At 39.6% G+C, this 16694-nt stretch overlaps 1 protein-coding gene across 2 annotated transcripts in view; it reads right to left on the reverse strand.

Moving 5' to 3' along the window:
* Positions 1–16694, reverse strand: part of LOC146480132 (WD repeat and FYVE domain-containing protein 3-like) — a 72345-nt gene that overhangs the window by 16004 nt on the left and 39647 nt on the right. For both annotated transcript variants that reach the window (XM_085109978.1, XM_085109976.1), the window contains exons 30-49: positions 15793–15929; positions 14727–14791; positions 13833–13886; positions 13291–13378; positions 12262–12432; positions 12030–12162; positions 11497–11588; positions 10798–10909; positions 9905–9990; positions 9181–9228; positions 8115–8263; positions 7194–7259; positions 6758–6818; positions 6117–6202; positions 5285–5368; positions 4618–4672; positions 3703–3822; positions 2238–2462; positions 1231–1476; positions 193–331 (exon numbers count right to left, since the gene is read on the reverse strand). In XM_085109978.1, the coding sequence (XP_084966104.1) occupies positions 193–331; positions 1231–1476; positions 2238–2462; positions 3703–3822; positions 4618–4672; positions 5285–5368; positions 6117–6202; positions 6758–6818; positions 7194–7259; positions 8115–8263; positions 9181–9228; positions 9905–9990; positions 10798–10909; positions 11497–11588; positions 12030–12162; positions 12262–12432; positions 13291–13378; positions 13833–13886; positions 14727–14791; positions 15793–15929 (2217 nt within the window). The remainder of the gene's footprint in view (positions 1–192; positions 332–1230; positions 1477–2237; positions 2463–3702; positions 3823–4617; positions 4673–5284; positions 5369–6116; positions 6203–6757; positions 6819–7193; positions 7260–8114; positions 8264–9180; positions 9229–9904; positions 9991–10797; positions 10910–11496; positions 11589–12029; positions 12163–12261; positions 12433–13290; positions 13379–13832; positions 13887–14726; positions 14792–15792; positions 15930–16694) is intronic.

The raw sequence follows: 16694 nt of genomic DNA on the forward strand, positions 1-16694 counted from the left end.
AAATTGGCACAAATCCAGTGTTTTGTAAAGAAAACCGATGACAAATAACTTCTGTACAAAATTGATTTCAGAGATCTTGAAACTCAGAGAACTTAATGTACTCGGTAAAAGAATTGCCGATCAAATTTAAGAACTGTAGGTTTAGTGGAAAGTGGACAATCCCGTTTTTAAGTTTCCATACATTCGTGTAAAGGATATTGACTTTGCCTTCGTAGAAATAATGCAGGAAGACATTGTTAGCCTCAACAGCCAGCGGTCCTTGCTGTTTGTATCCAAATATCAAGTCAATCCACTCATGAAGGTGCGCGCTGACGTAATCACACTCCAGGGCCTGGAAAGAAAATAATTAGGTGTCATCCTTGCTCCAAAAAACTGCAAATCAATTGTCTGCAAGCGGAGCTTTAAACGTACAAAGCAAAGCTGTGACGACCAGCTCTATACCCAAAATAAATTGATGATGATGATGATAATAATAATGATAATAATAATTATAATAAATAATAATAATAATAATAATTTTTTTTAATTTTAATTAAACTTTATTGAAATATTCGGAGCAAAATCGATATTTACAAGTTAAAACTATTATAACTATAATAATAATAATAATAATAATAGTTTTAGTATCAGAGAGCTTCAGATTGTCTATAAGATTTTGTCTTTTATCGCCAATTTTTTTTATCTCAGCAGTTTCCTTTTTATAGTTCCTTCAGATCGCATAGCTTACGCTGCGCACCCTATGTGGTTCTATTTTAGCATACATACGTTTATCAACTGCACATAATAAAGCTCTTTATTGATTCCAAAAACAAACGTTACGAACAACAGCCAAAAAAGACAAATTTATATGATAAAACCTTATGGAGAATCTAGGAAAATTAAATACAGTTAAAAAGACAGCTATTAATAAAATAGCGTTTAAAACGTTCAGTTCTAATCTGTTGGAGTATATAGGTATCTACAGCAGAAATTATAAAATCAACTAAAGCCTCATGTTTAGAAGCCCTTTCCATTGATCCTTTTTATTGGTTTCAAAATACCAACTGAAATATCAAGCCAACTGGCAGCTGGTCATTTTGGTTAAACTTAAATTCTACCAATTATTTGGATAGTCATTACCACCAATTATTCTACTATTTTAAATACTCCTAATTGTCCCAACCAGTTAAAAGTGTGCACGTTCCAATCATAGAATAAATAATGGCCTCTTCACCGCCGGCATAAACAAACCTTTCTGTGAAGCCTGATAAACTCCCTCGGGTCATTTTTAGCCCACGGTGGCAACACCACGTCACCCAGGACCTCTCCGTTCTGCTTGGTGCCATATTCAAACTTGTTCTGGTTCGTGAGGAATTCTGGGAGATAGAAGAACTCTGGGATGAGTTCCTTGACATCCGCCATGTTGGTTTGAGCGGCTGATAACCAAGCTTCCTTCACTGAGTGGAATAGGCGGTCAGGTAAGTCAAAATAACCACCCTGGTGAAAGAATGATGGAGAATTCAGTAAAACGAAATGATCATGTTTAAAATTTTAAAGCTTATCATCGTAACAAGCCAACGTATGGCAGGGCAATGTTTGCAAAATTTGTGTTCTAGAAATCACTAATTGTCAGTAAAAGTATTTTTATTCGCTAACCCCCAGAAACATGACACTGACGCTAAAATTCTCATTTGTTGGCGATTGTTTTCATGACCTTCTCAGAATGTTGCTAAAATAATGCACCACAATAAAATGTTAGTACAATCCTCTTCGACAAGCTAAAAAGCATTCAAAGTTTTCTACAGTCGATACCATTTTGTGTAGTTGACGAAAGATCACATGAAGAGTATAAAAGGGTCGCTTGCTAGAAAGTCAACAACACCTTTTCGATGAACGTTCACACATCAAATGCGACTGGGTCTTCTTCTCGCTTACTTGGGTGACACGCTTGCCAACTGTTGTTATCCTGTTGACACTTGCTAACTTGCCTTTACCAACACGAGTTAAAGCTTTAGCTTCGTTTGTGAACGAACCTCCAGAACTACCAGGAGTCATATAACAAGTCGATAAATTATGATCACCCGGGAGAGTGTAGTCCTAAGAAGGAATTTTGTTGGTGACATTTATTTTCGATACTCGTTCACCGCTCAGGTTGTCGAAATAGCAATGTCACCACAAACAGTACCTTCTCAGGCCTACACTCCCCCAGACGATCATAAATTATCAAATTATAGCATCAAACTTGGCGGAAAGATTACCTGAAGTCTTAGAAATAGCTGAGCAAAGGGTTCCAATCTGATAAGATAGGACGCCACAATCATGGCAGACGAGTAGTGACTACCGTAATGGTAAGGCGGGGTTTCCCCTGTGGGATCCTCCCATTCACGATATCTCTTCTGGAACTGTGCCAGTCTCTCATCAGATTGAGCACCCATTGGCTTGGAAAACACACGGAATGTTTTGGGGTTGGTGAGATCCAGCTCCTGTTTGAAAGCAAAGGAAACAAATGCTTAAAGGAGCACTGTCAACGGAGATTTTGCTGTATGTCGGCCAAACTGCTCAAACATTTGACAAAGAACCCCTTCTTTAACGTGAAATCGCTGTTAGAGCACCCGGGGAGGAAATATGAAATGTTTTCACCGAGGAAGAATAAACTTCAATATGTTAGAGAAAAAATTGTTCCTTATTTGTCATATATTTATAGATAATTTTTAATCTCTTGTAAAGTAAGTCGTATTTCAGCCGGCCCGGGGACTGCAATGATTTTACTTTATAAAGCTATCTATCTATCTATCTATCTATCTATCTATCTTGATCCTGTCATATTAAATCAAACAAAAAGGTTTCGTTTTCAGGATAAAATATGTTTTTAGCGATTTCTCCAAAATACACGAGGAACTTGAAAAAATTGGCCAATGTTTTCAATTTGCAATCCATTTCCATCGTAGCCATCCGCAAACAAAAATGATCGATACTTGTTTCCGTACCTTAGTAGGGTTATTTTTAACAACGTTGTATCATTATTGTTACGTTTCCATCGATACAAATGTTTTTTCGCTATTCAAAGTGACACTAAAATAGGTGACACTGCTCCTTCAATACCAGTGTTATTTCAAATTCTGTTCCTACACGAACTGACACCAGGGTGGCCTTACTATTCTTCAGTTATTTACTGCTGGTTGTCTCGATCTCGGTTGTCTCAAATCTCCCGTTATCTCGGACAAAGTGTGACTTTGTGCTACCTAAAAGAGCACGCCTCGTCTGTCTCAAACTGCTGCAGCTACTATGTTCAACTGACAACTATGAAATCGCCAACTTATCGTCCCACAACAGTAGCAAGTTAACTCAACAGGATGGTATGGATAGAGAAAAAAGGAAAGCAAAATAGCTTTGTGTGACAAGCGTGACAGCTCTGTCACGCTGGTTACACAATGACATTTTGCCATCATCTTTTCAATGCCGTCCTCAGTGTTGCGTTAGCTCCCCAGTTTCTAGTTCTCGCAAACCTGTATTCGCCTATAATTTTGTCGAGACAAGGAAGTTGTTTTTTAATGTCACTCCTTGATTAAACAAACAGGTGATAAGAAAACAGATAATGACCGCCAGACAATACGTCTTGATGTGTAAGCAAATTCTCCCAACTCGTTCCATAACAAATACATGAATAATAGTGATGAGAATACAGCTGTTGATACTGGGGCTAAAGGGGTTTATTGACTTCACCTCAGACTGGTAATCAGCAAGCACCCACGGGAAGACAGGATACTGCATCAGGTCATTGTACGAGCGGCCTGCCAGTGTGTTGAGATGCATCAGGTACTGGAAGTTTGTTATTTCACCGCGCTAGTGACACAAACAAACCAAATTACACGAAGTTGTAATTGAGGGACTAGACCACAAGCAGGAGAGTAAGTCGAGTGGGACGAACACGCGCGCGCGAAAATTGCCTGTTGCGTGGAGCGTGACACGTAGATGCGAAGAGCAATGAAGGACTACTCGTAGACTACTGAAGGACTAGTCATGATACCTTGTAAACGGTAAAGGGGAAGTGTCATAGGGTTTATCCCGTTTTTGGTCAAACATATGCTAAATTTATATTCAAATACCATCGAGACGAAATCAAGTGAATTTTCAAAGAAACAAATGAGCCACAGAAAGTTACGACCAACTTTGCATTTGTCGGAGACACACAACGCCAGACCAACGTTTTCAAGTTGGGACATCGACAAACAACTAAACAGTGCTCTTCCCTTGTCATTTTCGTTTGCAGAATTTGGTGGGACAACAACACACCGTACTGTACTGAAGTTGATGACTTTGGTTATTCTCTAAACCTGTTATCGTGACAATGCTTTGCTACTGTATGGGGAAATTAGATGCCGATCAGGGCCGGGTTGTTCCAAGGCCGATTAACGCTAATCCACGATTAAAAGTTAACCGAGGTTTTAATCTCGCTCATTAAAAATGATTTTAAAGGTTCATTTTAAGGTAATGGTAAACAAAAGTCTAAGGCAAGACTTAGGGACAAAAATCTTTTGGAAGGATCCTTATGGATTAGTAAATATCCTTGAATCAAAGTTAACGTTAACCCAGGATTAGCTTTATCGGGCTTTACACAACTGGGCCCAGTCTGTTTACCTCCCATCTTTGCGTCACCGATCTTTCGCCCATCAGGGTGTTAATGAGACCCAATCTGTAAACCATAAGAAAAAAAGAAAAGCATCAACATATGCACACGAACTCCAAAGTTCTTTAACCCTTTTACTCCTAATATCAAAGAGCAAATTCTCCTATCTTGTCCCCCTACTTTTCTTGTAAAAGTACTGAGGAGAAGTTATTAAACTATCAAGAAATTTCACCTTGGGTGATCATGTCCTTAATTCTCATGACCTCAGAGGTTGAATAAGCATTGATATTACAAGGAGAAATTTGATGCTGATCACTGATAGGTCTAAAGGGTTAACACTGTCGATTACACTGTGCACTACACCAAACTTTACTTTAAACACAAACAGTTGGGGATGAATAACAATTTGGGGAAAAAAATGTGCGATTATATTTCCATCAGGACAAAAACGCAGTCCGTCCGAACATTTATCTATACGCTACGTATTTGAGTAAATTACTTCAATTTCAAACATTTTACAAGCAAGGCTTATTGAACATGACTCCATTCGCTATGGTAACAAATTGAAATTAAAATAGTCGTCTTCTTCTAACCACTCGACCACATCGCATGCCTTCGTTACTTTAATTGTTACTTAAATGTATTGAAGTAAGGAGAATTTAAACTGGATCATCTCACCCTGCTTCCACGTCTGTATCCCACTTCATACCCACCACGGACTCTTCAGCATTCTCTCGCAGTGTTGAAGCCTTACTCACTAACCTAAAGACAAAACATCAAAAATACGAAACCAGTTAAGGACGGTGCCTACTTTTGTTACTGTGCATACGTTCTGCGCATCTCGAGATACTCAGGTTTCCTATGGGTGATGCCTACTAATACAGGAATATTTTTGCGCAGTTTAAAACTACGCGGAGAAAGCAGAACTTAGCAATGTGTGGTTACCCCCAAATTTCTTTTTGGATTTTAATAGTCCTTGCTAAGATCTGCTTTCCCCGCATGGTCATAAACCAAACAAAAATATTATTTATTAGTAGGAACCGTTCTTAAAAGGGTTTGGTACAGAGCGGGCAAAAGTAAAGCAGGTGGGCGGACTTTGTTGTTGGTTCGCGTCCCTGCTCACAAAAACCAACACTTCCGGATTCCAATTCGACCTGAACGCACGGACACCTTTGAACGAGCTCCTGGAGCTCTTTGGTGTTCCGAGGGTAAACAAATGACATTTACATTTTAAAGGTAGTTCCCTGTTTTTGCATTGAATATGAAAATTCACATCTGTAAAAGCGATGATCCATAAGTTTATTCCTTATTAAACTAAATTTCAAATGATTTCACCACAGCAAATTGCGGGTGCCATTATAGAAGTCATCGCTGTGACGTCATTATTTGCAGTAATTGATCCTGTAGGTAAAAAACTTTGAGCTTGATGTTTGCTCCGAGTCCAGTTTAACTAGCTTAAAAACAGCGTGAACGTTGTACGACTTTTCGTAAACACGCGAGTCTTACTTACTTCTCGTAAACCTTGCTTCTTACAGGTTTGGGGAAAACGAGGAAATGATTTCGTCCGTCACTGGAAAATACTTCCAGAGCTGTCTCCTAAAATAGTAACAGCAAAAATTAACAACAACAACGAGGATGAGAATGACTAAAATGAAACGGCTTCTCAACTAGCTTGTCCTAATCATTTCTGATTGGATGGAGATTAGCCAACAACAGCCGGGGTGGGGATGGGGATGGGAAAACCAAACCCAAATGTCCCCCTCCCCCCTTAAAAACAGTTCATCATTCCGACTTCAATGGGCTTCGGTCCCCATGTATCAGTCGCAGATCACGCATATGACATTTCATATACTCGCATTAATTTCTTCAACATCCGCGGGTATAATAAAAACTCACAAAATCACCAGCTCACAGATAGCTCGACAGCACTTGACCAGAATCGCACAGGTTATAGGTGCGAATCCCCTTTATGCCTGAAATTTCTCGAGGCCTTCTTGACAGTTACCCAAGCTCCTAACTTACTGTAATGCGGGCTTTCAATCACAAGAAAAAAAGTACAACAAAAGTTATCCCATGTGTGCTTATGTGAAAGCGGGATCCACTTAACTAATATGACCGTAGCTCCTTGTACATGACTTGTAATAAACAAACCTGAAGCAAGTATCGCCTTTTGTGAACCTCTCGGATGTCTTCATACGCCCACTTGCTGCACCTAGATAAGTAGAAACAAATCAGATCAAAACATGCACCTCTGTCAGAAGACAAATAACCTGCAAGCAAGCTCTCCAATCTGCGGTCTCAGGCGAGGGTACGAGCAGCGTGCGAAACGAGCTTACTCGCCTCTCGCGCACCAAATATGAGTCTCGCGTGAGACGCCAATTGGAGGGCTTGTTTGCAAGCTAGACGACAAATAAAGAAGGTGTCTTCCAACTCAAGTTCACTTAGAAAATGAACAGCCAAGAAGGTGAAGCAATATCAGCAAGGAAAAAAACTTGGAACAGACAGTGGCCAGTTTACTCACTCTCAACAGAGGAGTAATCTGAATTTTCAACCTGATTTTTCTGTAGCTTAAGGTATTTTAACTTACATTCGCTCCATGGTACTTGATCGAGCCTTGTCATGCGAGGTTATAGGAATAATGGGATCATGCGTTCTAGAATTAAAGAAAGACAAATCAGTAAGACAACTGTTATAATGTTGTAGTTCCTTCATCTTCTCTTACTTACAGAACAAAGTACGGTCCGTTTACTAATAAGGAACTAAGCCGAGAAAAAACAGTGCTTTTGGCAGGCCTATTATCACACTTAGGGTTTCTCTAAGGTTATCTATCATTTTCCTTTGTTTTAAATTTAAGCTAATTTTTCTATTTGTTTGTGCGCGGTATAGAAATAAATAAACAAATAAATAAGTAGTGATTCCGTAAACAGCATATAGGTTTTGAAATTTCTAAATTGGACCAAAGTCTCGTTCTAGACAACTTTTAAAGTGAAGAATTTTAAGGGGCCAACAGATCTGGGACTCTCCAGTGGGAAAGCGAAATACGGAAAAATGGCGGGAAAATTATAATCACGTGGTTACCGGTGTATTTATCGTTCGTGTCTGCTATAAACGTAGTACATTTAATCTGCCAATACTTAACCCTTTAACCCCTAATACCAAAGAACAAACTCTATTTTTGTCCCATGAACCTAGTTTAATGGCCTTAGCTCCCACGAGTCTCCTGTAGCTCAGTGGTAGAGCATCCGAACTAGTAATCGGAAGGTCTTAGGTTCGACTCCTGATAGGAGCACTCGGATTTCTTTTTTCCGAGTATGCCTGCGTCACTTTCTAGAATAATCGTCATTCTCAAACTCTATCTTGTCACCATACTTTTGTTATTAAAGTGTAGGGGAGAAGTACAGGGGTTGAACAAGCATTGATATTAAGGGGATTACAATTTGACGCTGGTAATTGTTAGAGTTTAACGGGTTAATTACCGGCGCTGTTTTCTCGAATAAACGCTGCTTACCCGGGCGGTAGAGAGTCGATATCTTTGATCTCTTTAGTGGAGAGAAGTGTGACACCATCAACAACATAGAAATGCTCCTGTCCAAATAAGAACAGTCCCTCCGCTGTGTCCAAGCCCTGGATTCTTGCACATCGGAACATGGAACGAATCTACAAAGTAAAAGAACGACTTGTTGTCTTAATTTGCAACTATCAATACATAGAATAATACGAGAAATGCCTTGGTAAAACCCCCGCAAAAAAGGCAAAAACAACTAAAGCAGTATAAAGTAGAAAGGTATAATGTCTGGCTTTCTCCGAGCAATTGTCTTAATTTGCAACTATCAGTACATAGAATAATATGAGAAATGCCTTGATCACACCCCCACAAAAAAAGAGCAAAAACAGCAATGAGAAGTATAAAGCAGAAAGGTATTGTGTCAGGATTTCTCTGAGATAATCTTTCGTAGACTAACTTTGTAACAACTGTTCACTGTAAACGATCACATAGAGCGGTTTTCAATTCAGTGTCGCAGGTAATTCGCGTTTGCTTTGGTTTTGCTCTGTGATTGGTCAGCAAAACTCGCGCGACTTTCTCAACCAATGAGAAGCAAAACCCAAACCAATCGTGACTTGCTCGCACGCGTTTTCCCGCGCTTGACACCGGTTACAAGTACTTGCTTGGAATTCTGATTGGTTCATTGTGCTGTTTGCGTCTGTTATGATTGGTCAGAGCAATGGACCCTTTGCCGCTAAAGGTCACATGCTACAAAATCCACATCTGGGAAGCAAGCTATGCACTGGACAAAGCGACTTCATCCAGTCAAATTTGAATTTTCTTTGTTTTGGATGTCCCAGTGCGTAGCTTGCGTCCCAGAATGGTGGAGTTTGTACGATGTGACCTTTGCTTCAAAGGGCCCATTTCTTTGGTTTTGGTTTTACGATGCTCAATTGAACTGCACTACTGACTAAGTATGTTCCGTGATGTGTGACATGACGTCTGAAACCCAGTCTCCTATAAATGCCGCCTAAGGCAAAGCGTGTTCATTAATAATTTTAAAGTCACAACATATATTTATGCACAATACCGTCTCGCCGGCTTCAAGGAGCTTCACAATAGTTTGATTATTATCAACCTAAAAGATAAAAGATACGATTTTAAGAAGAAAGGTAATTTTGTCATTTGCTAACATTTTGATCCCGAACAAGCTAGAACTTGTTGGTTGCGGCCAAAACATAACACCAATAATGAAAAAGATTTGAATAATACCTATCACTCTCAATAAATAGTCGAACCCTGACTTTTGAAAACAGATCCCAGCAAACAGAACATTGATTCAAATTTTCTGGTAGCATGGACTATGGAACTCTTTGCCATGGGCAATTCGTTAACTATGTTTAAAACGAGCCTTCTCCAATTTTTGTCTGTCTAAGCGAGAACCTTACAGTCCTCCGTTTCGATAATTGTAATTGTTTTAATTGTCCATTGCAACCTGTGTTTCCGAATACCCTTCTATTGTTTGTACTTTTAGGTTACCTTGAGGGAGTTAGGTTGCAACTGGGACGAAAGTTCTGTTCCTTTCTCTCTCCCCCCCCCCCTCCCCTCCCTTCCCCATTTATTGAAATTAGTTAATATGTTGAATTCAGTTATTTTGTAGTCTGTGGGCAAGCCCTCCACCTTCCCCCTCCCGGCCTCCACCCCCAAGACGGCTTTCTCGCAGCTAGTTATTTTCTCTCATTGTCATTGTAATTGTTGTGGCGAATACATTAAACTAAAGTAAACATTTTGTTATCGTTCATGTCGGCCATTACCTCGCATCCTTCATTTTCTTCCGTAATGTTACTTGGCTCGGTGGAAATCGTTTGTGACGGCAGTGCCTTTGTGTCTCTTCCTTCAACTAAAAATCAAAGCACAAAATACTTCAAAATAAGCCGGCTAATGGGTAATTCTTAAATTCAATCTCACATGGTCCTTGTATTCTGACTTGAAGGGCAAAGTGGAGGTCAGTAAGTTTTCAAAAACCAATCCCCTCTCCTCCGGACAGCCTCTTTCAGAATAAAGCGATCGAAAGGTGGGAAAAAACAAAAACAAAGTGGTGCGGCACCGTTCCCTGTGCTTCTCATTATTTTACTCTCTTTAGTCCCTTATTCCCTCTGCTCGAACGCGAAAGGGGCCTCTTTGGAGAAGAGAGAAAACCAATCCAAACTTTCTCAAGTGCAACAGAATGGCCTGCAGCACACTAAGGCTGGGTCGATATTGATATAAATATTCGATATCATCGACACTAAGGCTGGGCTGCCATCAATATATTTATTCGATATCATCGCACTACAATAAGGCTGGGCTGCCGTCGATATAAATATTCGATATCATCGACATTGGGGTTTTCCAAAAATATTTCGACACTCGTAAGAAGGGACCACACGACGCACATATAAACTGTTCTGAATAGTTTTCGTTGCCGGATCTCTTGTAGTAGAAATGCACGTGACAGACGTCACTTTACGTGTGAATAAACCAAACTGTTTGCAGGGCTGACATTACGGCAAAGGGCTTATTTATTTGGGCCAATATTTCAACTCGCACCACTAGTCTTCTTCAAAGCCAGAGGTACAATGAGAGAAAATAACGGTTCCTAGAGCCTGGACAAAACAAAAGAGCATATTTACAGTACATAACATTAATGAGAGAAACCGCTACTCACCCTGTTGTTGCGTAAGGGCTTCAATCGGCCTCAGTCCCGGCACGATTTTACCTCTCAGTTTGTAATGCAACTTGCTGTCGCGACTGTAAGGCGCTTTATACTTTGTTGGTTTCTGGTTAGAAAAAACAAACAAACAAACAAACCAAAACTTGAGAATGATGTATTAATCAGTGAATGACACAGGCATACTTGGAAAAAAATCCAGTGAGCTACAGGAGACTCGTGGGAGCTAAGGTCATTAAACTAGGTTCATAGAACAAACATCCTGGCATATGCGAAACGGAAATAATGTGATGGAATATGTTAAGCCTGGTGAATAGATGAGAATGATGTATTAATCAGTAAATGACACAGGCATACTCGGAAAAAATCCGAGTGCTCCCCGGGGAGAGCTCCTATCAGGAGTCGAACCTAAGACCTTCCGATTACTAGTTCGTACCACTGAGCTACAGGAGACTCGTGGGAGCTAAGGCCATTAAACTAGGTTCATGGGACAAACATCCTGCATACTGTTAGGATGCTTTTTCGTTACAGCCTTTCAACACAGCTCTTTGTTTGTACGGACAACAACGGTAAGATATTTTATGTTTAGTGAATTCACAGTTAGAGTGAATGTTCGTTACATTATTAAGTCCATTTCAAATCTTTTTCTAAGGATTTGCATCAAGTAGTATTAAAACCAGCTTCAACAGCACATACCTTACTGACCACCCTGGCCAATTTAGGATCGTAAGGGTAATTCAAATAGAACATGTCATTACGACAAAGCTTCTTCCTCATTCGATGAGGCCCTGAATTAAAAACGAGAAGAAAACACAGTAAGGGGGTTATTAACATCGGCTGTGGTAATATTTCATTGATAATTAAAAGAGAACTGTCTAAAACACATTGAGCTGCAAAGCAGTGAGGAAACACGAGGAAGAGAGCTTCATTCGACTTGCAAGCATCGAGAAGTAAATTGAAAAACGAGGCGCAGCCGATTTTATTTTTTTAACCAACTTCAAGGTGTTCGAAAATCGGATAAAAAACAATAATTCTCGGAGAAATTCAAAGAAAAAGTTCACCAAATTTTCTGATAATTAACATCACATCAGCTCCTAAACCTCATTTACGACAGTGAGTTCCTTTTTTTTCCCTTCATGAATTGTTGAAGAGTTAGAAGATGATATTTTGAACAATTATTTGTTTGCGAGTATCCTTGTAATTTACATTTTGAGGAGGTTTACTAATACCTTCGACCATGTCCAAAGCCCATTTGTCAAGCTGACTGCTGTTAGGCGGACCCCACAAGCCTCGTTCCCGTGTGAGGTCAGCATCCATTAGTGCCCATTCCTCCGCGACTGATTTTGATATAAGTTGGTAGTTCTGATGATGGAAAATAAGGTCACGTGATTAATCCTTTGAATGGTGAAGACTTAGGATGAAGTATTTCAAATACCTATAAACCAAACAAAATTAAATCACCTGTAGGTGATTCTTGTGGTGAAGCCTGACCAGATCTCGTACGACTTTGGTATGTCTCATCCGCCACAGATGCGAGTCCCTTAGCAAAGTTTTGTGATCCTTGGGATCTTTCTTGCTCTTCTTTGTACTCAGCATGCGTAGTGTGGACTGTTTCCTGTTGACAGTTTGCTTCTATGGAAACAAATAAGACAAACAATTGTCAGGCACCATTGCAGGGCAGATGCTGCAATTGAAGAGCTTGTGGATAACCACTTTACGTCGATTGGTAAACAAAAGTAGCTGTCAGAATCTAAAAAACTTAAGAACGTTACAAGCTTTCGATTCCTTCGCGGAATCTTTTTCAAGTAAGTGAGAGATTAATTCATGTCACGTGACTGGAGGTGGTGTGAGTCACGTGACAACTGTCCAAAAAGACCGCTGGTAGAGTGGGGCGCAGGCACTGTATCTCGATGACCTCTTTGATGCTCGTTCTCAGGAGGTCAGTTTCCTTCGCGTTGATTGTGGTTCAAGACATGTCCAGGGGGTGTCCCGAGTTCTACTTTAAGTTGGTTTTTACAAATTCCTTGAAGCGCTTTTAAAATTGAAATTTAGCAGTTAAACATTTCTCCATTTTTGTTTTGTTTGTTGCGTTGTTTTTCGTGTGTAGAGGAAGAAAACTGTGTGGAAGAAAATATGAATGGGAATGTCGAATGCTCAAAATGAAACAACTGAGGAATAAAGAAACCGCTAGACTAAGACCCAATTCACACCGACAAAATATGTTTAATTAAACCAGGTTTAACAAAATGAAAATTGGTAACAAAAAGCTGAACCATTGGCTTTGATATAGGATTCAAGTAAACTTTAACTTATGCTTTCATTTGTGCTAAATCTGTAGTGGACAAAACTCCAAAAGCAGCTTTCATGAAGGAAACAATTTTAAACGTGTTTAACTAAACAGCTTTTAAACGTGTTTAATCCTTGGTGTGAAAGAAGCATAACATTTGATCAACAAATAAAAAAAATGCCGTCATATAGACTTTAAAGTACCGGTTGTCCTAATGCCTCAGCCTTGTGTTTCTCTTCATTCGAGATATACATCATCCACATCCTCGTGGCAGCATCGGCAATGAGAGGTCTGAAACAAATCAATCCTGAATTAACATTGGTCCATCATTGGAGCTATCATAAGAACAAAACTGGGATTAACACTGGACCAACACTCAGAATTCGGCACTACCAATACTGGGGCTAGGATTATACTAACACTCGAGCTATTTTTTACCAACTCTAGTCAACTCTATGTCCACTGTATAGCGACTTATCTGCTTGGTAAAGTTCTCCGCTCTTTGACCAACTGTGCCCAGCAAAACGGAAGTCATGTGCCAACCTTTAAAATTCCTCTTACAAAGCTTGCCAAAGCGGCGAAGGTGCACGCTTACAACACTTGCTACAGTTCATAACCTAATTCAAGCCTTTCGAAGAAATATGAAGTTTGTAAACCAAATTAAAGCTATCATAGGGAAACTTGCATTCTAGGTCCAAGTCACTATGTCTTATTCCACCTCCCTTCAAATGTCATGTTGACTTACCTGACTGATTTAAGGTCCAGATTCAAATTTGTCCCTCCTCCTACAGCCATTGGCCTGCGAAATGAAGATTCAATCAATCAATCAATCAATCAATCAATCAATCAATCAATCAATCAATCAATCAATCAGTCAATCAATCACTCAATCACTCATTTATTCAATCAATCAATCAATCAATCAATCACGTAAGTCTATGAGCTAACTAAAGCTCGTTCAAAATACGTACGTGCATCTACAAGTTATAAAAATTATAGAGAAAACTATAATACAAACTTGGTTACCCCCAAAATATTCAAATATAAGATCATAGATCTTATTTTTTTCTGATTTCAAGAAATCTTTTGAGTTAACAACAATAACAACTCACTACAATTTTCATTAATCTTGTAGTACATAACCAAATGCGATAGTTAGATACGACGGGTGCTATTTATTACTTGGTTTAAACATAAGTAAAATCGTTTTCAGGACGGTGCCTACTAATACAGAAGTATTTTTGCACAGTTTATGACTATGCGGGAAAAGCAGATCTTAGTATGGGCTACTGGAATCCAGAAAGAAAATTGGGGGTAGTGGGGCATTTTTTAAAGATAATTCAGCAACAATTATTCAAAAAGCAGTAAACACAAAGCAATGTATGGCGTTTTTTATCCAAATAGAAGCTTTACTATCTCTGAAAAATGCATGGTTACCCCCAATTTTCTTTTTAAATACCAAGCGCACTTGCTAAGTTCTGCTATCTCCGCATAGTTTTAAACCGCGAAAAAATCTCTGCATTACTAGGCACCACCCACAGGAGACCCAAGTATCTCGAGATGCACATAAGGTATGCGCAGTAACAAAAGTAGGCACCGTCCTTAAAAGAACCATGTATCTTACACGTGCTCTACATACCCCATTGGGCTGTACGAAGTAAAGCTCGGGTTGGGAAGAGAGATTTTGAATGCGTCATCAATTGCCTGAAAAGCAAATTAAAAACAATTAACTGACACTTGCACGCGAAGGTTTCCCTAACACTGATGAAAAGGTTTTGACATGAACCTACCACCGCAAATAAAAATAAAAAAAAGCCTATCCCATTTCTCTTCCGCCTTAATTTGTTTACGGTGCCCTTTTAGAATAACAGCTGCCAGAAGTCTAGTCCTGGATAATTCAAGTACTCGACCTGCACTTGTTAGGGTGCATCTTAACCACAGATTTAGAGTTGTTTTAAGGCATTTTTTATGGATGGCCGTTAGATTGGTGAAATATATGAGGGAACACCAGAATTTTAAAAATCGCCATTGCGCGTGCGTAACCAGTGCCAGTCCCCAACTGCGCATTAGAAAGAAAAATCGACGAGACACCGAGGAAAGGACGAAGACTTCCGGAGATTTACGATGGTTTGGTAAAATGACCTGCTAAAATGAGGTTGAGACTAAAAAATCTTGAAAATCTTTTAAAGCAACAAACGAGGTCAAACACCTTATCTTTGGAAGTAAGGGTTTCCAAGACATGCTGCTAAAGAACTTTCTGTAGCAACAATTATATGGCAGTAAAGACTGCCCGCGCTTCAACAACATTCATACTAAGTCTAAACACTATGGGTCAATTATTTAAACAGTCTAACTTAGGCCGCGGATTAAGACAATCAGTGGACCTCCAAATCTGTTTATAAGTGGTCTATTTTAAGTAGATAAATAGGTTTCTAGACTGGGAAGCAAGCCTTCTTGTTACCATCAGCAGCAGACAATGTTTAGACATGATTGTTGGCAAAATTGAAAATGGCTTAGAACGTGGTTTTGTTAAGCACCGTCTAAACTGTCTTTTAACAACTGACCCTATGTGTGGATTGTGATATTGCACAAACACATAAAAAGAAATGAATAAAAAGCTCCGTAGCCTGTGTACAGCCGCCCCCTCCCCTCCCGTGTAACAAAGGAAATAGGAGACGTCTGCACACAGACTAAAAGCTCCGTACCTCTCTTTTATCCTGCAAAAATATGTCCCAGACTCTCTCGGCTGCAGCTGCAAGGAGCCTGGTACAGCTGGACTTTTCCTCTCGATCTCCATCAGGCTCTAATTCCTCCGTGGCCTCTTCCCCGACATCAGGTGTACCTACAAAGTAAAGTTAGGTAATTTATTTAATGTCAATTACACAGGGAGTGCTTGTGCAATCTCCCGAGCCACAGGCTCATAGAGTGCTTAACAATAATCCAGATCGAATTGGAATTTGGACAAGTTGGTTTTTGAGGAGAGGGGAAAACCGGAGTATCCGGAGAAAAACCTCTTTGAGCAAGGACGAGAACTGACAACAAACTCAACCCACATATGACGTTGAGTCCGGGAAACGAACCCGGGTCACATTGGTGGGAGGCGAGTGCTCTCACCACTGCACCATTTGTGTTTGTATAATAAAGAAGGGAATTAACCATTGTATTTATAGAAGAAATTGACGTGTCCTTAGTTCTATTTTAATGTAGGGTATTTGCAAATTTTTCCGCTTGGCCCAGCCACTTAGCTCGATTAGCTTGCTATTTCTAAGTGGCTGTGCCCTCTTCTTTAGTAATTTTTCTTTCTTGTATTAATGTAACACTGTATAATTTCTGGGCACGAATAAAGATTGTTGTAAGATGAAGACAACAAAAACAAGACGCGCTCACAATGTTGCTGTCAAACTCGCAACGCTTGCCATTTTCCATTTTAACAAGAGAAGAACTGTTTTCCTATTTGACAAACAGAATACGGCTTTGACCTTTTTTTAATCGTTCTGGCATATGAACCATTTACTTCTTTAAGCTTTAATAAGCTGATTGCTAGAATAAATGTACGCACAATGATCGTGGCATAATTATACAGGGAGGCTGTCACATTCATTCATGA

The sequence above is a fragment of the Pavona decussata genome, unplaced genomic scaffold (genome assembly GCF_977016875.1).
Source record: "Pavona decussata unplaced genomic scaffold, jaPavDecu1.1 SCAFFOLD_55, whole genome shotgun sequence".
NCBI lineage: Eukaryota > Metazoa > Cnidaria > Anthozoa > Scleractinia > Agariciidae > Pavona > Pavona decussata.